Source organism: Tamandua tetradactyla, chromosome 9 (genome assembly GCF_023851605.1).
Source record: "Tamandua tetradactyla isolate mTamTet1 chromosome 9, mTamTet1.pri, whole genome shotgun sequence".
NCBI lineage: Eukaryota > Metazoa > Chordata > Mammalia > Pilosa > Myrmecophagidae > Tamandua > Tamandua tetradactyla.
In genome coordinates, this window is record NC_135335.1 from 37,510,842 (window position 1) to 37,537,944 (window position 27,103).

Here is a 27,103-nt window from a genome sequence, read left to right on the forward strand (position 1 = left end):
GTGTCTGTTCAAGGCCCTTTCTTTATGAAATACACAATCAGCAAAGACAAATGACATTTGAGGTATTTTAAAAGTTTAAATCTATAACTTGAGATAAAATTAACCCACCATATACATTTCTCACTTAAACTTTTTCTTTTTTTTGCATGGGCAGGCACCAGGAATGGAACCTGCGTCTCTGGCATGGCAGGCGAGAACTCTGTCTGCTGAGCCACCGTGGCCAGCCCTCTCATTTATATTTTAAAGACTGCATTGTATCTCTTCAGCCTCTCCTCAGTGCGCTGAATGGAATAGGATAATTCTTCTTTATCTGGCTAAGCCAAATGGCCAGTTCTGTTCTTTTTTCATAGCCGCCAAGGCCATACCATCTCCAATGCCATCCAGCAACTTTCACTCACTTCGCCCGTTTCCTAAAAAAGTCACCACTACCTTCATAAGCCTGCTCCTCAACCCCTTTTCCAATAAAATCCACCTGACAACTTGTCTGTTAATCCCAACAGCACCATGATTTTACCAGAGAAAGGGATGACTGCAAAAAAAAGAAAAAAAGACTGCTTCAATTAATCTCACTGACTCTAGATGATTCTGTCTTGGATTTATCTTCCATTTCATTGTCTACGTGTCCCTTTCTTTCTCTGGAAACAAAGGGATTTGTAGTATCAAGTAGAATCAGCTTTGTATTCCTCCTTCATAAACGGACTTTATTTTTGGGAGCTAGACCACAGTTGTTAAAAGACATGGGAAAATTTAATAGCATCAAACTTTGTTTTTCTTTAAGCGAAAAAGTACCTTGCTCTAGCATGGACAATCCTTGAAAACAGCGTGCTAAGTTAAAGAAGCCAGGCACACAAGGTCACATATTCTATGATTTCATTTAGATTCCTTTATATGAATAGACAAATCCATAGAGACAGAAAGTAGATTAGTGGTTGTCTAGTGATGGGGGTAGAAGGGTAGGGGGTGGAGGGTGAGAAGTGACTGCTCATACATATGGGATTTCTTTTTAGCCTGATGAAAATATTAATTTAGATAGTAATGACGGTAGCACAACTCTGAACAACCACAAACCACTGACTTACACAATTTAAAAGGGTGAATTTTATGGTATATGAATTATAACTCAATAAAGCTGTTATTAAAAAAATTATCTTAGTTTCAGGTAACTCTGGCTCCAGCCACATTAGACTGCTCATCATTCTGAGTTACACACTAAAGAGCTTGGCCTCTGAGACCCCTATTTAGCTGAGAAGGCCCTGGTCCCCTCCTCTTCTTCTCTTCCCTATTCTTTGCCTGACAAATTCCAACTGTGCTCTCTCTGCATTTAATATTCAAACGACTAGAACATTTTTGGTTATATTAGAGCTCACTATTAACATCTCTGCTCCTCACACGAGACTCTGAGTTTGCAAAGAGGAGGACCGGATCTCACAACTCGTGTGCTCAGTTACTAGCACAATGCCTGTATCGACACTTTCAAATGACGTTCGGTAAATTAAGAAACAAAGGAAACAGAGTGGTGCACATACATATTTTATAAACAAGACACAATGATACAGTCACATATTATTTGGTTGAATCTTTTGCAATTCTAGTTTTGATTGATGAAAACAGCCCAAGATGAGAAATAAAGGGGCATCTTGATTACATGGTTAAAATAAATAAGTTGGGACCTTTCTAGATGGAAGGTGAATTAAATTTTTATTACTGAATTTAACATCTGTGAATGCACTAGGAATCAAGCATGTAAATCAAATACTACCTTGATGCAATTATTTTACCTACAAACCATGTGTGTGCGTACACACACATTTTGCACAGTAATATAAAATGATATGGGTAGCACAATGATTTTTGTTGCTACCAGGTCCTCTGGTAAGCATGGTATTTTGACCCTTATCTTAAAACAGAGCCCTACTTAGCACTTAAGAAAAAAAAGATCCTTTTCTAAGACAAAGGCCACCAACTGAAGAACATTATCTAAAAGGAGAATATCACCTAAAGAATATCTCTGGGTGAGAAACTCACCAGATAGCTGGGCTCCAGGAAGGGAGCTGGGTAGTTAAGGAAGATTTCCTTTCCGTGAAATATGTTCTTGTACCTTTAAATTGTGTAGCAAGTGCATTATGTATGTATATAATTTGCCTCTCAGCTCCAGCTAACCATTACTATTAAGTAATGCAGGCTAGGGGTTGCCAGACCTGATTTTTTCAACAAGCCAGAAATTGAGAAATTTTGACTTTTATTTAAAACTCATGATTTTTTAAATGTTAGCTTAATCCAAAAGTTAACACATAGGGCAGCCAAACAAAACACACCTGCAAGCCATATCTGGCTCACAGGCCAACCAGTTTACCACCTCTAATCTAAAATTTCATGTGTGACTTATGACTCCTAAACTATAAATATACTTAATGGAGGAAAAGTTCAAAAAGAAAATTCAAACTTGCAAATGAAACCAGGTCCCCTCACCACCATCTACTTAGACATAACTATTGTTCTCTTAAACTTTTTCTCTTCTTGAGTCTCTGAAAAGCTTATTAATGTTTGATCAACTAAAATGCAAAACACACCAAGTTAAATTAAGGAATTTGCCCATTATCCTAGCATCTGCTCTGCTTTAAAAAAGAGTGAAATATGGCATCAATTTCAAGTTCTTCGAGCCAGCTTAAGATTATATTTGAATTGTTCCTAGCTGGTGGAAAATTCCCCCAGCTAAAAAGCCAAGTGGCTGCATGATTGAAAAGGTCTATAAGTTATTTCTCACTCACCATCAGGCAGCACAGACTGCTCAAAAGACCAACTGGTATTGAGTGTGGCAACCATGTTCTGAACTCTGGCCTGGTAACCCGATCAGAGAGTGGAGAAAATCTCAAAGTTCTGCAGAGATAACACTCATCTCTTGAAACTGAAGGTAGCAGACTTCCTGTGATTCTGACTTTGGGAAGATCATGTCCATTAAATACCCCAAGGATATCAAAGTGAGTTAGAGAAGAACCCCTTTTAGTTCTAAGCCCAGCCCTAGATACACACTATCTGGTGTGCTTGATAATTGCAGCCCCATCTACTCAAAGCTCCAAGGAGCCCCACCTGGTTTTTCCACACTCGGTGCCAGCTCACTCTTCTGAACTGCAGCCTTTCACCCCAATGGCTGGATCAGCACTGGCTTGGCAAGGACTTTTATCAATGAACAAGACTAATGACAACTTTGTGTTTTACACCTGTAGGACAGGTAGTCCTGGTTTTCCTTATGTAGCTTGTGGAAATGCTATGAGAGGCCACAATTTTCCTAACAGTTTCTTCATCCAGGTAACTAAGAAGAAAAGATGTTGACAAACTCATTCATCCATTGGTAGGAATTATTCATTTCACCAAATGAATAAAAGTTCCACCACTTTACATGGTGCATACATATCAAATACAAATTGATAATCTTTCTTTTAAACTCAGTCTTTAAAAAAAACACACACACACACAGTATAGTGACCCAGGGCATTATTATCTGCAAAATATCCTAATGACAAACAAAAACATTAACATGTAAAAGGCCTAGTAAAAAGAAAACTACCAAACAGTGGCCAGGCAGCAGGAAACCTATTGACACTTTCCTTGGAGTCCAATGGTTTCAAATCACTTTCTCAGGTGGTGATTGGGAAAGTCATTTTGTGGTGTGCTTCAGTAGCCTAAGACAATGGATCAAATTCTGAAATAAACACCAAACATTGTGTCCTTTGAGAAGAACATGGCCAGAGTCCGGTGCCTTCCTGGACTTACACTCTGATATACCAACAGTAGAGCCGACTACAGACAATCAGCTCTCCAGTAAGGACATAAGGTACTTGAAAAATCAGTATCTTGCTCTTTCTTTATCATCAACGTCGTGCCTAAGGCACCTACTAGAGAACAACCAATACACATTAGCATCTAGCAGTTTCTGAAGGCTCCTTCTTAACTAGCAGAATATGTAGTGATATTTGCTCTAAAAAAACCAAATCATAATGAATCATTTTCTTCCTTTTCTATAAAACTGAATGTCAGACGAGTCTCAAACACATCAGTAGTCAACTCAGAAAGCTTTGTTTTGTACTTACCTCAGCAGCTTGGGTCTCTTGATGCAGCAATGTAAGACCAGTCAAGTCTTCTAAGAAGGAATGTGAAGAATTAAACACTTTTGCCAGGAAATTAAATCCTTCTCGTTCATATTGATCAAGAACCTGTAAAACATTTATATATATTTTTAAAGGGGGCTACAGACTTTAAATGCATTTTAAAAGACTTTTACTTCAAACAAGCATCTGTTGAAAACATAGTAAACAATGCTAAAACTAGAATTATATATGGAGATATTAATGAAATTTGCTGGTCAAAAAAAAAAAACAACAACAACAGAGAGGGCTTGGCATTTTTTTTCTTTTTAGTTAGAATGACAATCACATCCTTCAGTTCAGTGGCCAATTTTTCCCAAATGAAATAAAAGATTCATGCATATTCACTAAAAGTTCATTGGGATTACTGATCTAAAAGTTCATTTGTCAGGACAAAATAATATATGAACGAAATACCAAGACAAAAATTGAAAAGGAAAAAGGAAGGGACAAAAGGATGTGACCTACTGGCTAGTCAAATGCACTTAAAAATGATAATTTAAAAATGGAAAAATGAATTTCAACAGGCATTTCACAAGTAAAGGGATAACCAAACAGGCAATAAAGAAATGAGAAGGAACTCAATATCACAAATGATCAGGTCAATGAATACTAAAACCACAACATAACACTGCATATAGCCATCAAAATGGCTGAAATGAAAAAGAAAATATCAAGTACTGACAAGGAGGTAGAATAACCAAGACTCTCATGGGTGTGCAAAATGAGACTTTAGAAGTTGAATACTTATATAGCCCATGATTCAGCAATTCCACTCAGGTATATACCCAACACAAATGCATATATGTGCCTATCAGAAGACAAAATGAAAAGATTCATGGCAGTACTAATCATGAGAGCATGGAACTAGTAAGTGTCTGTCATGGTCAGGTTCATGTGTCAACTTGGTCAAGTTGTGGTACCTGTTTGCCTTGTTGGGCAAGTGCTGGCCTGTCTGCTGCAATGAGGACATTTCATAGAATTAGATCATGATCACGTCAGCTACATAAACAGCTGATTCCACTTGTAATCAGCCAAAGGGGAGTGTCTTCTGTAATGAGAGATGCTTAATCTAATCATGGGAAGCCTTTTAAGGAGGATTCAGAAGAGACAGGCTCTTCCTGTTTCAGCTGGTGAGCCTCTGTGGAGTTCGTCCTGACCCTTCATCAGAATCGTTGGCTTCACAGCCTGTCCTGCAAATTTTGGACTCTGCGTTCCCGTGGTCGCGTGAGACAATTTTATAAATTTTATATTTGCAAGTGTTCCCTGTTAATTCTGTTTCTCCAGAGAACCCTAACTAATATAGTGTCCATTAACAGTAGAATGAATAAACAAATGGTGGTATATATACAGTAACGAGAATGACTAATCTACAACTAGATGCAAGAACACAGATAATTCTCACAGACAATTTTAAAACAAGTTCTCTTCTGGCAGAAACAGTAGATAACTGTATGATTCTATTTATATATGAAGTAAAAAAAAATAAAAACAGGCAAAATGAATCTACGATGGTAGAGTCAAGATGGTGATTACCTACAGAGAGACTGTAACTGGAATGGGGTACGTGGGAGACTTCTCGGGTGGTGGTAATGTCTGTTTCTTTCACTGGGGGCAGGTATACAGGTGTTCTTTGTGAGGATACAACAAGCTGAACACTTAAAATTAGTGTACTTTTTTGCATGTATGTTATCCTTCAATAAAAAGATCAAGAGGTAAGAAGCAGGTAATCTTGATAAGAGAACAATATGAGAAGAGTGAATAGTCCTTAGATGCAAACCAAAAAATGATGACCACGTTTAGGAATTCAGTGATCACAGAAACTGTGAATTGTAGAAAAACAAACCCCAAACCAGAATGCTTCAGAAATTCTTCCAGAACTCAAAAGAAATAAAGAGATGGAAGGTTTCAAGACGGTAGCAGATATCAAAGAAAAAAATAAAGAAATCAATCAACATGAATAGAAGCTGGAGAAGCAATAATAAGGAAATAGAAAAAAAAAAGTCTTCTTTCTGAAAATGTATAAACTTTTGGATCCAGCCATTCTGCTTTTAAGATTTTTTCTTACACTTGTATTTGTTCATGGGCATTCTACTGGTTTGAAGCTGTTATGTACCCCAGAAAAACCCTGTTCTTTTAATCCAATCTTGTGGGGGCAGATCTATTGTTGGGTAGAGCCTCTTGATTAGGTTTTTTCCATGGAGATGTGACACCGCCCACTCAAGGTGTGTCTTAATTTTTTCCTGGAGCCCTTTATGAGAAAGAACTCAGAGCCAACACAGAGCAGCAGAGAGTCCAGATGGCTTGGAGACGTAAGCTCAGAGTGGAGGTCACTGGAACAAGGAGCTGAAAGCAATGGAACCCAGGAGCAAAGAGCCAGCAGGTGTTGTCATGTGCCTTCCCGTGTGACAGAAAAACCCCAGAAGTGATCAGCCTTTCTTGAGTGAAGGTATCATCTTGCTGATGCCTTAATTTGGATATTTTCATGGCCTGAGAACAGTAAATTGGTAACCTAATAAAGCCCCTTGGTAAAAGCCAATCCACTTCAGGTATACTGCATTCTGACAGCATTAGTAAACCAAAACAGGCATAAAGATTGATGGGTAAGGATGTTCATTGAAGCGTTGTTTGCACCAACAAAAGATTATAAAAAACTGCCCTTTAATAAAGACTGATTAACCAAATTAAGGTATAGATAAACAGTGAAATATCCTGTAGCATTAAAAGAATGAGGCCACTCTGTTGTACTGATATAAATTGATTTCTAAGCTATAACGATATATTGAAAAAAGTGTTGTCCAGGACCCTCTGTACAAAATATTTGTATTTTTAAACAAGGTCAGGGGAAGCAGAGGAGAAGAGCAGAAACTGTACATTTGTATATGCTTCTTTATATGTATACTATTTCTGGAATACAAACACATAGCATACACACAGGTATCAAGTTATTGTCTCGGGGGGGAGGTGGGGACATTTACTGCACATCCTTTGGTGCTACTTGAATTTTTAAAGCCCTGTGCACAAATTACTGATTAAAAAAAAACAAAACTGATTTAGTTTCAATTATTTTTATTGCTGCAGAAATATCTGAGAAGAGATAGAAGGAGAAATATAAAATACAGATGAAGAGGCTGGCACTAGAAAGGAGGCACAGCCCTCCCGTGGCAACAGGAAGTGTGGAGGTTAAAGAGGACCCTAGTGGGAAGTTGAGAGAGAAGTGATGTGAGAGCTGATGAACTCTGGCAACTCTGAACAGCAGGCAGCATGGTCATCTGTTCCAAGATGGGCGGGTGGGGTGGATTCTAGAACTGGAGAGTTGGTAGTGCTGTGTGTCAGCTGCCCATGGAATGTGAGAAAGGAGTCTGCCTGGTAGTCACAGAATGCCAAGAGAGAGCTTAAGCAATGTAAAGTCCCTCCCTGCTCAGGGCAGAGAGTATGTTTTGGGAAAAAAGTGGGTAAGGAAACCTCCAAGCTTGGAGATTGGCATGAAAGGGTAACAAAAAGAAAGGCCAAAGAAACTGAGGGGTTGGCAAGTACCAGTGAAGAGACTGGGAATGGGGCTCAGGTTTGTAAGGAAAGAAGCACAGGCTAGAGGGCACAGAGAAGTGGAAGTTCTGAGGTACAGGGGCAGGGGGACCACTATGCCTCAGGGCACAAACAAAGTAGAGTCTTGGCCAATTAGCCATGGTCAATTAATCTGAGAACTCAATGTCAGGATACAAAGCCATTTAATAAATAGCTGAATCCTTCAGTAATAATCAGATTCCTTATGAACACAAAGAGAATATCAATAGACAGATGGAAATTATGAAAACGAACCAAACAGAGCTGAAGACCACAGAAATCAGATTTCCTGAGAATACTATCTCATGAAAAACGTCTGTGGAAATTAAACGATCTTTTCCTAAATGATAAATTCTGTGTGTTTAGTGATCCCTTATTTCTGAGTGAACCACTAAGGTCACTAAATAGCTACTCCATACTACGTTTCCAGGAAGATGAAAGAAGAAACCATTTAGAAAAATGGACAGAAGAATCTTGAAAAAAAATTGGAATCATTCCAGAGACAATACTTTGTTGGACCCCAAACTTTCAAACTTTAAGCCTATGTTTCCACAGACAATTTCACTGTGGCACAAATCTGACTGGGAAAACGAACAGCCAGTACAGAATGAAGTAAAGTCTTCCCCCCATAATCAGGATGTACAGAAAGTTTAAAGCTGGCTTTTTATTAATAGTGGTGGATTTAAAAATATGTGGAAAAACTGAATCCTCTCGGGGCATATTTAATCATGCCAGGGTTTTCCAGTATTCTCTTTATGTGCTGGGAAGTTAATCTGGGTTATGAGCATAAGCGGCTTATAAAAAGTACAAGGTTGCCCCCCCCCCCCCCCCCGTGCCCCACAGTTTAATCTTCTTAAAAGGAAAAATGAAAAGAAAGGGTGGTGGGGAAGAGGGAGGGGAGAAGTGGGGAGAGGGAGGAACAGAAGGGGGAGTTGGGGGAGAAGGTGGAGAGAGAGAAAAAGAAATGCTCACCATGAATGTGAGGACTGCAACAACCTCTCGGCCGACACACAATACATCACACCTCTGAGGCGAATTACAGGATATGTGGTCCTGAGACGTGTACGCACATTACATTTTGGGAGGTTATAAATATAAAGGTACTAGAAAAGTAGGACAGCGAAATAATAATGACTTAGTATAAGGAATGGATTCCTTCCTGATGGACTTGATTTTCCTTCTTGGTTTATAAGGCTGGGTTTTCTTTATTCATGATATAAATGAACACATACTCCCAAAGAGGGTAGGATCTTTACTTAAAATATGAATTTATTGATTGTGGTAATGAATGCACAACCATCTGATGTAGTGTGGACCACTGACCATATACTTTGGATGGATTGTATGGTACGTAAATACATCGCAACAAAATTGCATTAAAAAAATCCCTATTTTATGAATCTCGCTCCTGTGACTGGGAACCTTTGGTGATGCCTCACTGTTTAATAGATCAAATCAAGACTCTCCTGCTAAGCATTTAAGCCCCTCCACAACCCTCCAATGACAGGTGATTCCCTGAAAAATGCCATTCACAGGATCTAAGACCTCCTGACAAGGGGAAAGAAGAAAATCACAGTTTGCAACTACTGTCTATTGTCCTTAAACAAGGGACACCAGGAACTATGCAGCCCATTAAAAAAAAAAAAACTCACTGCCCTGATCAAGATGGCAGAGTGGGATGCTTCAGAACACCCTCCCGCAGAAGCTTTAAACAACTGGTAAGAACTGTCTGAACCATTTTTTTTTGTAAGTTCCTGAGAAGAGTTAAAGGATTGCAGTAACTGGGCAGCACTGAATGAAAAAAAGGCTAATTAAAAGTGGTAGGCTCGGGGGGTATAATATGTATGGATTTTCTCTTTTTCCTTTTTATTTCTTTTTCTGGAGTGATGTAAATGTTCTGAGAAATGATTGTGGTGATGAATATATAGCTATCTGATGATATTGTGGGCAACTGATGGCGCATCAGGTATGGAATGTTCATACGTTAAGAATGTTTGCGTTGTATGTGGATTGATTTTATTCATAAAATTTTTTTTAAAAAGTGGTAGGCTTTCATGGTGCCCTGGCTGGCCCCTCATTCACCTCTCACCAGCTCAGTGCACAGCCAGAGCTTAGCCATGTTTCCAGCCCAGGTTCCTGGTCCTGGTGCCAGAGGAAGCAGACTGACCCTCATGCACATACCGGGGGCACACATGTCTGGTGGTGCCCTGAGAGGCTCGCTGTCCCAGAATCTGCCCTACATGCAGAAGGGGGCACAGAGCTCTCTTATACCACACTGTGGGATGCAGAAAAGTCGAGCTGCCAGGGGCTAGCGACTGCTGCTGTAGGACATGCCAGGCAGTGCCCAGGAATACAAGGAAACCATTTCCTGGGGGGAAATGGGGACATTGATACCCATGTACAGCCCATGCTCAAGACAAGACATGTATGCAGAAAGGATTGGGGGGCCCTATGCTTCGGCCTGGAGCTATTCTCTAAACTCATTGTATAGATAGGCCCTGAAGGAGAACACTGGCATAAATCAGTCTGCAATGACTGGAAGAGGTATGTTTTTCCTCCCTTCCCACCCTTAGCTCTTGGCATTCAAAGAAAGCTCCATCAATAATACCAGCTGGATACAAGCTTATAGAACAGACACCTCAGAGTCTAAACTCCAGCAAAACACATAAAAATATCAAAATGTTCAGATTTCAACAAAAGTTTTAAAACACAAAAAGAGACTGGAAATGAGAGAACAGGTAAAAGAAAAAAACCTAAATCATTAGAAACCATCAATGAGGAGGACCAGACTAAGGATGTTCCAGACAAAGGGTTTTAAAAATGGTCCTAAATATGCTCCAATAACTAAAGGAAAACATGGACAAACAACCAAAAGGAATCAGGAAAACAATAGACAAACACAAAGAGAATATCAATAGAGAGATGGAAATTATGAAAAGGAATTAAATAGAGCTGAAGACCACAGTAACAGAAATTAAAAATTCCCTAAAGAATTTCAACAGCAGACTGGAGCCAGCAGAAGAAAGAATGAGTGAACTTGAAAATAAGACAACTGAAATTGTCGAGACTGAGGAGAAGGCAGAAAGAATGAAAACAAATAAATAGAGTCTAAGGAACCTGTGGGGCATCATCAAGTATACAAATGTACACCTTGTGGGAGTCCCAGAAGGAGAAGAAAGAGAAAGGGGCAGAAGGAATACTCAAAGAAATAAGGGCCGACAACTTCCCCAATTTAATGAAAGACATAAATACACATATCCATGACATGCAACAAATTTCAAACAGAATAAATCCAAATAGACCCATTCCAAGGCATATTATAATCAGGTTGCTGAATGTTAAAGATAAAGAAAGATTCAAAGAGCTGTAAGACAGAAGCAACATATCATGTACAAGGGAGCCTTAATAAGATTAAATGTTGATTTCTCATTGGAAACCATGGAGACAGAACACAGTGGGGTGACATATTTAAAGTGCTGAAAGCAAAAATAAAAATAAAAAACAATGAACTACGAATTCTGTATCTGGCAAAAATGTTTTTCAAAAACGGAGAAAACAAGACAGTCCCAGATAAACAAAAGGTGAGAGTTTGTCACCACTACCCTGCCCCTAGAAGGGATGCTAAAGAGAGCTCTGCAGGTCAAAAGTTTTGCAGAGGCAGGCCGTAGTGCTCAGCAGGCAGAGTTCTCACCTGCCATGCCAGAGACCGGGGTTTGATTCCCAGTGCCTGCCTGTGCAAAAAAAAAAAAAGGGTTCTGCAGATAATAGAGCAAAGAAACATGAAGAGATAAATCTCCAATAAGGGTAATGACAGGGGTAAATAGAAAAGCCAGTAACATTATGTTTTTAGTCTATAACTCTACTTTTTACTTCCTACAGATGCTAAAAGGCAAACACATACAATGCAATGAGAAATCAGTGGTGGTGGACTCATAATAGATAAACATGTAATTTGTGACAAGAACTACATAAAGTTGGGGAATGGCTGGGTATAGGTAATATATATTGAAGTTAAGTTGGGTATCAAAACAAACAAGATTGTTATAGATCTAGGATGCTACATTTAAGCCCCATGGTAACAACAAAGAAAATATAAAAGAAAACACAAACTCATAGAGACAAAAATTAGAGTACAAGTTGCCAGGGGTAATGAGTAGGGGCTATGAGGAGTTAATGCAAAATGTTTGGGGAGATGGGAAATTTTTAGTAATGGAAGTTGGCAAGGATACCACAACAGTGGATGCAATCAATCTCACTGAAAGGTATGCTTGGCAATGGTTGAAATGGGAAGGTATATGTTGCATACATTCCCATAACAATAATTTTTTAAAAAGACAAAGAGCAACTACAGAGACAATGAAAAATAAAGGGAATACAAGATCCTGCTCAGGATCTAATAAGGGAGAGAGAATGCTCAAAAAGGACATAATTGGAACATAGGAAAAATTGGAAAAGTCTATAACTTTTTAAATCAGTATTAAATGTCTTGAACCTGATGGTTACACTTACAGCGGACTGTAAGTGAATATCCTTGTTCTTGTGAAATGTACATGATAGTATTACATGCTAAAGGAGCATGATGCTTACAACCTATACTTAGCATTCATAAAGTAGATGGATGGATGGATTGATAGACTGATGGACAGACAGAACATGGCAAACGTGGTAACATGTTAAAACTGATAATCTGTGTATCTGGGGGTTAGGGGTTTTGGAGGTCTCTGTATGGGGTGTGCATTATTTCTGTAACTGTCCTATACATTTGAAAGTATTTCAAAGTATATAATTTAAAATTAAAAAAAAAATCCACCTTATTTTCAAAGGGGGAAGAGAATGTATCATTTCCACAGACCTCCTGTTTAAAGTCTCTTTTATTTAGAAATCATGCTTACTTGATGATTTAAAAATATACATATGTAGGTATTTCAAAAAAGATTAGGGAAAGTTTGTCCAATGTCCCAAACAGAGTAACAGAAGACTGACTGGAGGTCTCTGGGGCCTTGAGCGTGTGTGTAAGATAATCCACAAAAGAAGGGTCAGAACACCACCCTCTCAGGGTCAATTACTTGGTTATGTCTGCAGAGGTCTGCTTCAAATCGAGGGCAAACCCTGTTTTCCAGTACTATTGGTGAGCAAGCTACTCCAGGATGGAGAATCCACACTGCAGGTAAGGAGCAGGAAGCAATGCAGTAAGACCGGGAAACATTCTGACCAATTTCTGTCTCTTGGTATCCTGGGATTTCTCTCATTATAATAAAAAATAAACACAAAAATGTGAGGAAAAAAAAAGCTCTGATTTCAGCAGCCCCTGAAATACTGCTATTCTACCTTCACTATAACCAGTTCTTCTACAGGACTCTCTCCTTGGAAAAGCTTCTGCTCCTTTCTCTTTCCCTCTTGGTGCTTCCCTACTTTCGAATGATCTCCTGTCTTTCCCCTCAGCTTAGATCTTTTTTCCATCAAAGTTCAGCTCACTTAGCAACTCTGGCAAGAACCTTTCCCTATTAAATTCCTCTCCTATGATTGTTGCTTCCTTCTAATATTCTCTGACCCTACTCCTCATGGCATACTGGGTTGCCAAAGTGATTGAGGGAAATGCTTTGCTTGCTTGTCACTGGTAATCAAAAGTTGATAGCATTTTTCAAATGTCAACCAGATGGCCAGTAACTTTCTTTTTGTTTCTATATATGTAAGTGAGATAAAGTAGATAATGGACAAGAAAACAGATTTATATGGAAACGTAGTTTTTATCCCAACTGAATCTGTTGCTGTTACTTTATTCTATTGGACACAGGCAGGATTTATAAGACCAAATTTTTAAAAGGAAGATCAGATTTGAGCTCGAGATATGTAAGGGTATGTCAAAAACTACAGTATCAACCAGGATAACTACTGGCACACCAAAAATAGAGAACAGATAAGTCTTTGGCTTCTTGCCAAAAGTTAGTGGAAATTGTACTTATTCTTAGGCATCCAAATACAAAATAGGCATGAGAGTTATTTAGAGGATACAAGGAATGTCAAATCAAAAGATCAAATAGCTTTAAAATCAAGACAACAATTTATTCTGGAATAACAGTCCCCAAATTTTAGTATTTTAATTAATTTCTTATGGTGCAATACTCAGCTATACTAAAGAGAATCAAATGATATTACACCTTGATATCTTCACACATCCAGATGAGAATTCTACGGGAGTAAGGTAGAAGGAAAGAAACTCAGAACTGGAACTGGAAGTACTCAAAACACTTCACACTCTTGACCCTGTTTCCTCATCTCTAAAAAGGAGTTGCAACTAAACCCCTCTCTCCTCATTTACTGAGATACAAAGAAAATTTCATGACTTCAAACACTGAAAATTGATAGTTTCTATCAGGATGAGCCTGGCCCTGGCACTGTGGGATCAACAATGCCTTCCTGACCAAAAGGGAGAAAATAAATGTAACAAAATAAGGTATCAGTGGCTAAGAGAGTCCAAATGGAGCCAAGAGGCAATTTGGAGCTACTCATATGCAAGCTTCAGCCAGGTATTGCTAATTGCCAGGGTTTGCCAATCCCCAACCAAAACCATTCCTGTTAACCCTAAAGAACACCTAAGGCTTACCTGAGATTCTACAAAAGTTCCACGCACCAAGATTACTTTCCAGAAACCTACAACCTCCAGATGGTTTCCTAGGCCAGATAAAGTCCTAAAATCCAGAGGGGCCAGCCTCTCCAAGAACATCAACTAGCTCCATCCCGTTATCCCATATAATTGACACCTCTTTCCAACATGAAAAAGCTAGAATTGGCATAGCCCAAATACCTCTAAAAATTGGGAGAAGGATCAGAGCGGGAGGAGGAATCATAACAGAGAAGATAGGATTTAACGAACGAGGACAACTGCTGAATCATGATATTGATATTTCTTTCTGTTTCCAGTGTCTCAGAGCAGATAGAAGGAAGAACCTTAAGTTGTGGAACCGTAACTCATACTAAGCCCTAAAATCCATAACTACTTGCTACAATGAACTTTGAAATACATTCCTTTTTTGTATACATATTTCACAATAAAAAATGTTAAAAAAAGAATGGATTACAAACATTTGTTACACATTTTTTACTTTTTAAATATAATTATTATTTTCATATAGGTCTTGATAAGTACATAAAATACACGATAAGAAAACACTTAGTGATGCCAGTAAAATTACTGGAGTAAGGACTTCTAGAAATCTTCCTCTCCATAAAAGTAAAGAGAATAATGGCAAAAATGTTCCAAGTTGATTTCCAGACTGGGCACCTCCCCCCCCAAAAAGTTCCAAGTTAATTTTTTCAGAACTCTGAAAATTAACCAAAGAATTTCAGAAACTGGGGAGCATTTATTCAAGAAAAATGGCTGAATCTTGGTTAAAACAGTGACCTCTGGCATTTTAACTTGCTGTCTTTATTTGACCTGACTCAAAGCTTACCCAGTGCCAAGGCCTTTTCTCCAGAACCCAATGTTTAACACTGTGGTCTTCTGAGGTGGTGGATAATAGGTGGAGCAAACAAGAAGCTAACCAGAAAGCTTAAAAGGAAAATCTGAAGAATTAGATGCTTATAGGAGGCTTATGAAAAGAGCCAACACACCCTTGGGAACCCCGAAGACCATTAGGCTAGGTGCCTAGGACGTGCACATGCTCAGGAGAGACCCGAGAAGGCCCTAAGCTCTCACTTCTAGATGACCTTGAGGATCTGTGTAAGTGGGAAAGGAAGGTTAAGGCAGAGTTTTCAACAGCCTGGCTGAGAGCTGAAAATATGCCCCAACATGCATAGAGAGCCCCTTCGCAGAGATTTTGAGACTTACTGGTTCCAGGCATTTAAGGAAATCTCTGTCCCAGTCACTAGATGGCCATGAAGCAAACTACACAGAGACTTCAGAGGCCACAGGTAACCAAAAATACAAACTTAAAAAAATTAGGTCTGAAAGCCACTGAACAAATATAACAACCAAAACAAAAACAACAGCAAACAACAAACCACAAGCAGAGGGGAAAATCTCATTTCCAGAGTTGACTATTTACATCATTTAAAATGTACAACAACAACAACAAAACCATCAGACATTCAAAAAAACAGTGGAAGTATGTCACATACACAAGAAAGAAGGGAAGAAAACAAATGTAATCAATAGAAACTATCGCTGAAGACACCCAGATGTTGGATGTTAAAATACTTAATTTAAATAGATCCACAAAACAAAGAAAACCATGTCTAAAGAACTAAAGGAATGATTATGAACTATGACTTCTGAATATAGAGAATATGATTAAATAGAAATTTAAAAAAAGAACCAAATACAACAAATGAAATGGGAAATTCATTAGAAGGGCTTAACAGCAGATTTGAGCAGGAATACTCTGCAAAAATGAAAACAGGCCAGTTAAGATTCTCCAGTCTGAGGAACAGAAAGAATATAAAATAAGAAAAGTGAATAGAGCCTCAGAGACTTGCGGAAGACAATCACAACAGAATATGCACAAGAGAGGTGCTAGAAGAGAAGAGAGAGGAGAACAAATAATTGAAGAAATAAAGGCAGAAAGCTGCCCAAATTTGTTGAAAAATAATCTATACATCAAATAAGTTCAACTCCAAGTAGCATGAATTCAGAGATCCTTATCTAGATACATCAAACAACACACTCCTAAATAACCAAGTGGCCAAAGAAAACTAACAAAGGAAATTAGGAAATACTTTGAGATGAATGGAAATAAAATATATATACCAAAACTTATGGGATACAGTGCAAGCATTGCTTAAAGGGAAATTTATAGCCATAAATGCTTTTAAAACATTACAAAAGAAGATTTATTTCAAATCAATAATCTAAACTTCCACCTTGCGGACACACACACAAAAAAGGCAAACGAAACCCAAAGCTAGCAGAAGAAAGGAAATAATAAAGATTAGGGTAGAAATAGAAAATAGAAAAACAATAGAGAAAAATCATCAAAACTAAGATGGTTCTCTTAAAAGCTCAGCACAATTGACAAACCTTTAGCTAGCTTAACCAAGGGGAAAAGAGAGAAGAATGAAATTACTAAAGTCAGGAACAAAAAAGGAAACACTACTATCAGCCTTCCAGATTTTTAAAGGATTCTTAAAGAATACTATGAATAAATGAATGCCAACAAATCAAATAAACTAGATGAAATGGACAAATTCCTAGAAAGACAAAGTAATGAAACTGATTCAAGAATAAACAGAAAATCTGTGAAGACCTATGAAAAGTAAAGAGACTGAACTGGTCATCAAAACACTTCACACAGGGGCGGGCCATGGTGGCTCAGCAGGCAGAGTTCTCGCCTGTCATGCCGGAGACCCGGGCTCCATTCCTGGTGTCTGCCCATGCAAAAAGAAAACAAAAACGCTTCACACAATTAAAAGCCCAGGACCAAATGGACTTCCTGTTGATTTTTACCAACATGTAAAGAAGAATTAAAACCAATCCTTCACAAAAATTTCTAAAAAATAGAAAAGGATAAAACATTTCTCAACTCACTAAGGCCAGAATTACCCTGATATCAAAACCAGACAAAGATATCACAAGGAAAGAAAACTATAGACCGATATCCCTTACGAATCACATGCAAAATTCTTCAACAAAACGTTAGCAAACTGAATCTAGGAACATTTAAAAAGTATTTTATGCCATCATATTAATCTGGGTTTAGCAAAGAAACAGAATTGTCCGGAGAAGTAGAAAGATTAGATAGAAAGACAGGCAGACAGAAAGAAAATATTAAGAGATTTATTATATAGGAACTGGTTCATAGAACCATGGGGATTGGCAAGTCCAAATTTCACAGAACAACGGCGCAAGTTGGGAACTCAAGATTTCAGTGAATTCCTGAGAGAATCTGGCTGGCTGATGTAGAAATTCTTCAGATTGATGAAATTAATGGTTCTTCCTTAAAGGCCTTCAACTGGTTGGATGAGACTTCTCTCACTGCTGAAGGCAAGCTCCTTCGTTGACTGAAGATGTAATCAGTGATAGATGCAATCAACTAACCAATGATTTAAATTCACAAAATGCTCTCACAGCAACAATCAGGGCACTGCTTGCTTGACCAAACAACTGGACACTACCTAGCCAGACTGACATAGGAACTCAGCCATCACATCTACGACTGGGTGATATTTAACTCTGGAAAGCAATACTGATTCAAAATATGAAAGTAAATCAATGTAATACAACATATCAAGAGTAAAAAACAAAACTAAACTAAAAAACCCACACACAACAACTTCAACAGAAACAGAAAAAGCATTTGACAAAATCTAACACCCTTTCATGATCAACACTCAACAGACTAGGAAAAGGTGGGAATTTCCCCAACAGTAAAGACAATGTACAAATACCCACAGCTAACAGTTAGTTCTCCTAAAACCAGGAATAAGACAAGTATATCTGCTTTTGTTATTCAACATTGGGCTGGAGGTTTAGCCAGGCAGTTAGGCAAGAAAAAGAAATAAATGGCAAAAAGACATAAAAGGTATCTAGACTAGGAAGGAAAAAGTAAAACTATTTCTATTTGCTGATGACATGATTCCTTAAGTAGAAAATTCTAAGGAATATACAAAAAACTATTCAAACTAAAAATGAATTCAGCAAGGTTGCAGGATACAAGATTTATATGCAAAAACAATTATATTTCTATATACTAGCAATGAAGAACTCAAAGAGAAATGAAATTCCATTTATAGTAGCATAACAAAATAATTCCATTTATGAGAGCATAAAAAAGAATAAAACACCTACCAATACATCTAAAAAAATAAAATAAAAAATAAGAGGGTGATTGCTTCGGCAACACATATACTAAAATTGGAATGATACAGAGAAGATTAGCATGGCCCCTGCGCAAGGATGACACGCAAATTTGTGGAGTATTCCATATTTTTAATTTGATGGAAATTAAAAAAAAACTAAGAGGAATACGTGTACATCAAAAATTACAAAATGTCACTGAAAAAAATTACAGACAACCAAAATAAATACAGTGATATCTTGAGGTCATGGACTCCTAGGCTGAATAGTGTTAGGACAGCAATATTGCCCAAATTAAGCTAGCTTTTTGGTTTCTTGCAGATATTAACAAGTTGATACTAAAATTCCTAAGGAAATGCAAGGGACCTAGAATAGCTAAAACAATCCTGAAAAAGAGCCAAGTTGGAGGGCTCACACTTCCTAATTTCAAAACTTACATTTTGTGTTAGACAACATTTTTTTTCAGGTATGGCATCAAAACCCCAGGCAATAAAAGAAAAACATAGATAAATATGACTTCATGAAAATTAAATCTGTGCTTCAATGATACCATCAAGAAAGTGAGAAGACAGTATACAGGATGAGAAGACATTTTTGTAAATTATATAACTGATGAATAACAGTTTAGTGTCCAGAATAAAGAACTCCTATGACTCAAAAACAAGATAACAACCTAATGAGAAGGACTTGAATAGATATTTGTCCAAAGAAGATATATAAAAAACCAACAAGCCCATGAAAAGATGCACAACATCACTGGTCTTCGGGGAAATGCAAATGAAAACCACTGTGTGATATAACACTACCCACCAACAAGGATGGCTAGAATAGAAAAGAGACAATAATGAGTTCTGGTAAAGAGAAAGAAAGACTGGACTGCTGGTAGAAATCTAAAATTGTACAGCTGCTGTGGAAAACTGTTTTGCAGTTCATCAAAAAGTCAAAATACTGCATTACAATATGACCCAGTAATCTTACTCCTAGGAATATAACCAAAAGAACTGAAAACATACATACACACAAAAACTTACACATGGATATTTAGAGCTACAGTATTCATAAGGACCAAATGTCCAAATGATGATTAAACAAAATATGATATATCTGTATAGTGGAATAATATTCAGCCATAAAAAAAGTACTGATACATACTCCAGTATGGATGAATCTTCAAGGCATTAAGCTACATGAAATAAGCCAGTCATAAAAAGACAAATATTGTATGATTCCCTTTATATGAAATGTTCAAAATAAGCAAATCCTTAATGATAGAAAGTAGATTTGTGGGCTTTGGTTATAGGGAGAAAAGAGAGCAACTACTAATGGCTATGGGGCTTCCTTTGAGAATGAGAAAATATTCTGGAATTAGTGGTGATGACTGTGCAACCTTGTCAATATGCTAAAAGCCACCGAATTGTACTCTTTAAAAGGATGAATGTTGTGGTGTGTGAATTATATTTTCATAAAACATGTACCCATGATGGTATATGAGAATGAAGACCTAGTTTAGGGTGACTGTTAAGCAGCCTGAGCAGTTAGAACCCTCTAGATGGATGACCTTAGGTATCCCATCCACCGTCAATCTGTGGATTGCTAGGGAATGCTTTTTCAACAATGCCTCATTTAACTAGAATAGTTGTTTAGGGTTAAGTACCACATAGTCTGGTTTATCCTCTAAAGAGATGAAGAATACTTGTGAAGATCTTCTGAAATCAGAAAGATAAAGAAGTAAAAATCTCAAAGAGAAAGGGAGAGGAGATAAAGGAAATACCCTTAGGAAGATACATAACCTTCAAGTTTTGGGAAGTGATAGGAGAATCAAAAAACTAGTGGAGATCCTCAGGTAGAAAAGTCAATCTGGCACCAATGATTTTCTCTAAATCTATAAAGTAGTTCTCTTTCAAACATTCTATCATAAACATTAAAAAAAGGTATTATGGTAGATTAAATCACGTATGCTAACAGGGCCTTTTCTTAATCTATGTTCCTGTGGAAATAAACTCATTTGTAAATAGGACCTTGTGAAAATATTGTTAGTTATGCTGTGGCCAAATTGAGTCACAGTGTATCTTTATCAGGCCTCTAATAATACAGATTAAGAGGAAATTTGGATGGAGTTAATAGAAACCAGAACCTAGAAGAAGCCAGAAAATAGAGAGCCAAGCTAGAGAAAGCCATGGGAGGAGACCAAGGATACCACATGAGACAAGCAGAGATGCAGGTCAAGGAATGTCAAAGACTGGGGCAAGCTATCACCTGAACACTACCAAATAGAAGAGAAAGCATGGCATACGGACCTCTTGATTTGGTACTTTTGGCTTTTACAACTAGCAGCCAATAAATTCCTGTTGTTAAGCCAAGTAGCATATAGTATTTGTCAGAGCAGCCCTGGCAAACTAAGGCAGATATTCTCAAATAATTTGTCTCAACAAAACTGAGCTCAATAATAACCAGGATGTTATAATGATCAAAATATTTACAAAGAATGGACTCTCTGGCTAATTAATCTAGTCTTTATACAGTCCTACTCTAGGTCATAAATTTGAGGAGGGCTTGTTTTAAACTATCAATACAAGTCAACAGGGAGACAGATTAGAACGATGCAAACAAGAAGCCCAACAACAGCTACTGCCATAACCACTCAATACATTGACTCAAATCTATAGAGCCATCTGTAGGTTACTGGCTTCTTCTGGAAACTGAGAGTGTTTGTGCATAAGGGGTATCATCTTTTGTCAAGGAGATAAACTCATGTCTGCTATGATGCACAATGCATCCAGAGCTGTTTTTGCACTTGGGATAGTCATGTTTCCATGGAGATGTGGCCCACCCAATTCAAGGTGGGTCTTAATCCTTGTGTTGGAGTCCTTTATGAAGACAATAAAAGGCAGAAAACAGAGTGCTCAAAGCTGACACAGAATACAGACAGATGAATTCAAGTGACAGATGTTTTGGAGATGCAGAAGGAAAATGCCTCAGGAAAAGCCAGAAGGACCCACAGAGCTAAGAGAGCCATTTGAAGCCAGGAGAGAAGGATAGTAGATGTCGTCTTGTGCCTTCCCATGTGACAGACGAACCCAGATGCCAGATGCCTTCCCTCCAAGAAGGTATCCTCTTGTTGGTACCTTAATATGGACACTTTCATGGCCTTACAATGGTACACTTGTAACCTAATAAATCTCCTTATAAAAGCCAATTCATTTCTGGTATACTGAATTCGGGTAGCATTAGCAAACTGAAACAATGACTTAACAGGCATCTGTGTAAAATAACATTTAAATCTATGTTAACGGGCATACCATGTATAAAGACATAATCTGAGACAATAACAAAAATGGGCACGGGCAGAGATACACAGGTGTAAACAGTTTGCCAACTATTGAAACTAGGCTGTTATTAGTCAACCTAGGTTATTATTAGTTTAAGAGGTTAACTGTAATTACAAAGGTAACCACTAAGGAAATAACTAAAAATATATAGAGAAAAATTTTAAAAAAGGGAATCAAAATAGAATCTTATAAAAAGCAATTAAAAGGGTGGTACAATGGTGGCACAGTGGCAGAATTCTTGCCTGCCATGCCGGAGACCCAGGTTCAATCCCCAGTGCCTGCCCATGTCAAAGAAAAAAAAAAACAACTAAATACAAAACACACAGTAATGAAAAATTGAGCAACAACAAAAAAACATACAAAGAATACTGGAAACAGCTATATGGCAAAAGTAAATTATTCCTTTTCAGTATTATTTTAAAAGTCAATTGATTAAACTTCCCTATTCAAAAGCAGAGAATGGCAGATTGGATGAAAAAGTATGATCCACTTATATGCTGTCTACAAAAGACTCACTTTAGGTACAAAGACACAAAAGTTGAAAGTAAAAGGGTGAAAACAATATTCCATGAAGAGTTATCAAAGCATTTTTTTTATAGTCAGACAAAATAGACTTTAAGTAAAAAAAGATTACTAGAGTCAAAGAAGGATATTATGAATTGATAAAAGGGTCAATCCAGCAAGAAGCTATAACAATTATAAATATATATGTTCCTCACAATAGGGCCCCAAAATATATGAAGCAAAAATGGACAGAATTGAAGGTAAAAGAGTTCTACAATTATAGCTGGAGATTTCAATACAACACTTTCAACAATTGTTGGAAAATCTAAACAGAAGATCAATAAGGAAATAGAGAATTGAATAACACTATTAAACAATTAGACCTAATGGACACACATAGAATACTCCGCCTAATAACAGCAGAATACATATTATTTACAACAACACATGGAACATTTTCCAGGATAGACCAGATGTTAGGCTACAAATCAAATCTCAATGAATTCAAAACTACCAAAATCACACAAAGTATCTTCTCAGACTACAGTGGAATAAAGCCTGAAATCAGTAACAGAAGGAAAACTGGGAAATTTACAAATATGTGGAAATTAAAATAAAACCAATGAGTCAAAGGAAATTATGAAATATCTTGAGAATAATGAAAACAAAACATAGCATGACAAAATTTATGGGACATAGCAAAGGCACGTGCTCAGGAGGAAATTTATAGCTCAAAATGCCTACTTAAAAAAAAAAAACCACAAATCAATAATATAACTGCACAACTAAAGGACAGAAGAAGAAGAGCAAACTAAACCCAAAGTTAGTAGAAGGAAGGAAATAGTAAAGAATAGAGCAGAGATAAAAGAAATAGAGAACAAGAAAAAGGAGGGAATTAATGAAACAAAAAAATTGTCTTTTTGAGAAGATCAATAAAATTGACTAATCTTTAGCAAGAATGACAAAGAAAATGAAAGCAAAGACACAAATAACTAAAATCAGGAATGAAAGTATAGACATTACTACCAACAGAACAGAATTAAAAAGTATTATAAGAGCTACTATGAATAGTTACATACCAACAATTTTGGAAACCTAGATGAAATGGACAAATTCCTAGTGATATACAAATTAACTAATTTGATGCAAGAAGACATGGACAAAATCAAACTTATAACAAGCAAAGGGATTGAATCTGATTAAAAACCTGCTAGCAAAGAAAAGTCCAGGGCTGGATGGTTTCATTGCTAAATTCTACCAAACATTTAAAGAAGATTTAGCACTAATCCTTCTCAAAATCTTCCAAAAAAAAATAGAAGAGAAGGGATTACTTCCTAACTCATGGGAAGCATTACTTCCCAGGGGGCCAGCTTTTCTGGCCCGGATTACTGTGGGGCCAGCATTGCTCTAACAACAAAGCTAAATAAAGACAGCAAAAGAAAAATAATTACAAACTAATATTTGTTGTGAATATAGAAACATCTTCATCAAAATAATTGCAAACTGAATCCAAAGCATATTGACAGATTACACACCATGATCAAGTGGATTTATTCCAGGTATGCAAGGATGGTTTACTATAAGAAAATCAGTCAGTGTAAAACACCACATTAATAGAGTGAAAAAGAAAACAAAAACACATGATCATCTCAACTGACAAAGAAACAGCAGTTGACAAAATCCACCATCCTTTCACGATAAAAACACTCAAGACCACGAACAGAAGGGAACTTTCTCAACATGATAAAGGTCAGTTATGAAAAGCCCACAGTTAACCTCATACTCAATAGTGAAAGAATAAAGCTCTACCCTGGAACAAGACAAGGATGCCCACTTTCACCCTGGTATGTAACATTGTACTAGAAGTTCTAACCAGAGCAATCAGTCAAGAAAAACAAGTAGAAGGTATCCAGATTGGGAGAAAGAAGTAAAACCATCCTTATTCACAGGTCCTATATGTAGAAAATCCCAAGGAATCTACAAGAAAGCTACTAGGAAATCAGCAAAACAATTCCATTTACATTAGCATCTAAAAGCATACAATACCTCGGCATAAATATAACTAAGGAAGCGAATGACTTGAATACTGAAAACTGTAAAATATTTCCAAGAGACATTACAGAAGACCTATGTAAATGGAAAGAGCCCCTGTCTCCATGGATAGGAAGACTTAATATCGTTAACATGTCAATACCGCGAAAGCAATCTACAAATTCAATGCAATCCCTATTGAAATTCCAGCAGCATTTTACTTTTTTTCAGAAACAGAAAAACTAATACTCAAATTTATAAGGCATTGCAAGGGGCCCCAAACAGCTCAAACAATCTTGAAAAAGAAGAACAAAAGGTGGAGGGTTCAGACTTCCTGATATAAAGATTTACTACAAGGATACAGTAATTAAAACAGTATAATATTGGCATAAGGACAGATATATAGACTGATGGAATAGAATTGAGAGCACAGAAATAAACCTGTACATTTTGGCCATTTGAATTATGTCAAGGGCGCCAAGAACATTCAATGGGGCAATACTCTCTTTAACAAGTGGTGCTAGGAATACTGGAAATCCACATGCAAAAAAATGAATTTAGACCCCTCCGTCTCATCATACACAAAAAGTAGTTCAAAATGGATTACCCTCAATATAGAGCTAATGTCATAAAAATTCTTAGAAGAAAATGTAGGGGAATATCTCTGGACTTTGTATTAAGCAATGGATTCTGAGATTTTTATAACAAAAGCACAAAGAAAAACAACAAACAGACAAGTTGGACTTCATCAAAATTAAGAACCTCTATATATTAAAGGACATTATTAAGAAAGGGAAAAAGATAACTTACAGAATGGGAGAAAATATTTGGAAACCATTATTTGGATAACAAGCATTTAATATCAAGAATACATAAAGAATTCCTACAATTTAACAACAACAAAAAACAAACTCAATTTTACAAATGGACAAAGGATTTGAATAAATGTTTCTCCAGAGAAGATAGACAAATGGCCAACAGTTCATGAACATGCTCCACATCATCAGTCGTTAGAGAAATGCAAATTAAAGCTACAATGAGATTCCATTTCACACCATCTAGGATGTATATTATTAAACAAAAAGAAAATAAATGTTGATGAATGCTATGAAAACAGTCTGGCATTTACTCAGAAGCATAAAAACAATTATTGTATGACCCAGCAACTCCAATTCTAGCTAGAAATCTATCCGAAATCATCGAAAGCAGGGACTCGAACAGATATTTGCACACCTATGTTCACAGCAGCATTATTCACAATAGACAAAGGTGGAAGCAACCCAAGTGTCCAAGAGATGAACGGATAAGTAATGCAATAAATATCATTCAGCCATAAAAAGAAATGATGTACTGATGATACGTGCTACAACACGGATGAGCCCTGAAAACATCATGTTGAGTGAAATAAGCCAAACACACTGAAACAAAAAGTATATGATTTATCTTATATGAAATACCTAGAATAAGGAAATTCATAGAGACAAAAAGCAGAATCATGGTTGAAGGGGGTAAATGGGGAGTTATGGCTTAATGGACACGAGTTTATGTCTGACATGAGGGAAACATTTTGGAAATGGTGGTGACAGATACACAATATTGTCAATGTACTTAAAGTCCAGAATTGTTCACATATAACTGTTAAAATAATTCATTACATATATCACCATAAGAAGGAAATAGTAAACATCTGTATAACTACCACTCAGTCAAGAAGACCAGCACATCAGAAGTCCCTACAAAGCCATCTCCTAATCATAACCCCCTACTTGCTTTGTAGAGGTAGCCTACTTTATAATTTTCTACCTCAGTTTATTCCCTAACCAAGATAGCTTAGCTTTGCCTGTTTTTGAGTGTCAAATTTATTCTTCATATAAATTTTTAAAATTTTTATCTTCGTATATACTTATATCTTCTTTTCAAAATCCAATACTATGTTTTTAAGTTACATGTTAATTTGTGCCTTCTTTTTCCTCTTGATCAACTTCACCAGAGGTTTATCAATTTTATAGATCCTTTCAAGGACCAACTCTTGACTTCTAATCTTCTTTCTGTTCTTCTCTTTATAGTAGTTTCTACCTCAGACTTGTGTGTGTTTATCGTGTCGTGTGTTCTGACTTCTTGAGACAAATAATAGCTCATTAATGTTTGGCTTTTTTTTTTAAAGCTACATGTTTCCTGCTTTATCTATATTCTGTAAATTTTAATATGAAGTATTTCTTATCATCCAGTAAAAAAATATCTTGATTCCCCTTTTTTAAATTACTTTTTTAATTTTTTAAAAAAATATAACAAACACAAACATTCTTAACTTATGATCATTCCGTTCTACATACATAATCAGTAATTCACAATATCATCACATAGTTGCATATTCATCATCATGATCATTTCCTAGAACACTTGCATCAATTCAGAAAAAGAAACAAAAAGACAACAGAAAAAAATTCATACATACCATACCCCCTCCCCTTCCCCTCATTGATCACTAGCATTTCAATCTAAATTTATTTTAACATTTGTTCCCCCTATTTATTTTTATTTGATACATTTTACTTGTCTGTTGATAAGGTAAATAAAAGGAGCATCAGACACAGGGTTTTCACAATCACACAGTCACACTGTGAAAGCTATATCATTATACAATCATCTTCAAGAAACATGGCCACTGGAACACAGCTCTACATTTTCAGGCAGTTCCCTCCAGCCTCTCCATTACATCTTGACTAACAAGGTGATATCTA

At 36.9% G+C, this 27,103-nt stretch overlaps 1 protein-coding gene and 1 non-coding gene across 14 annotated transcripts in view; one reads left to right on the forward strand and one right to left on the reverse strand.

Annotated features, from left to right (window-relative positions):
- The window catches only part of ATG7 (autophagy related 7), a 300,207-nt gene that overhangs the window by 138,771 nt on the left and 134,333 nt on the right, over positions 1–27,103 (reverse strand). For 12 of the 13 annotated variants that reach the window (XM_077116532.1, XM_077116543.1, XM_077116542.1 and 9 more), the window contains one exon: positions 4,089–4,211. In XM_077116532.1, coding sequence (XP_076972647.1) covers positions 4,089–4,211 — 123 coding nt within the window. Of the gene's footprint in view, positions 1–1,955; positions 3,701–4,088; positions 4,212–27,103 lie in introns of those variants that run through there. The other variant, XM_077116531.1, reaches the window with a different exon arrangement.
- Positions 18,526–18,632, forward strand: LOC143647552 (U6 spliceosomal RNA). The gene has a single exon (XR_013158164.1). It is a non-coding gene; the product is annotated as a U6 spliceosomal RNA (small nuclear RNA).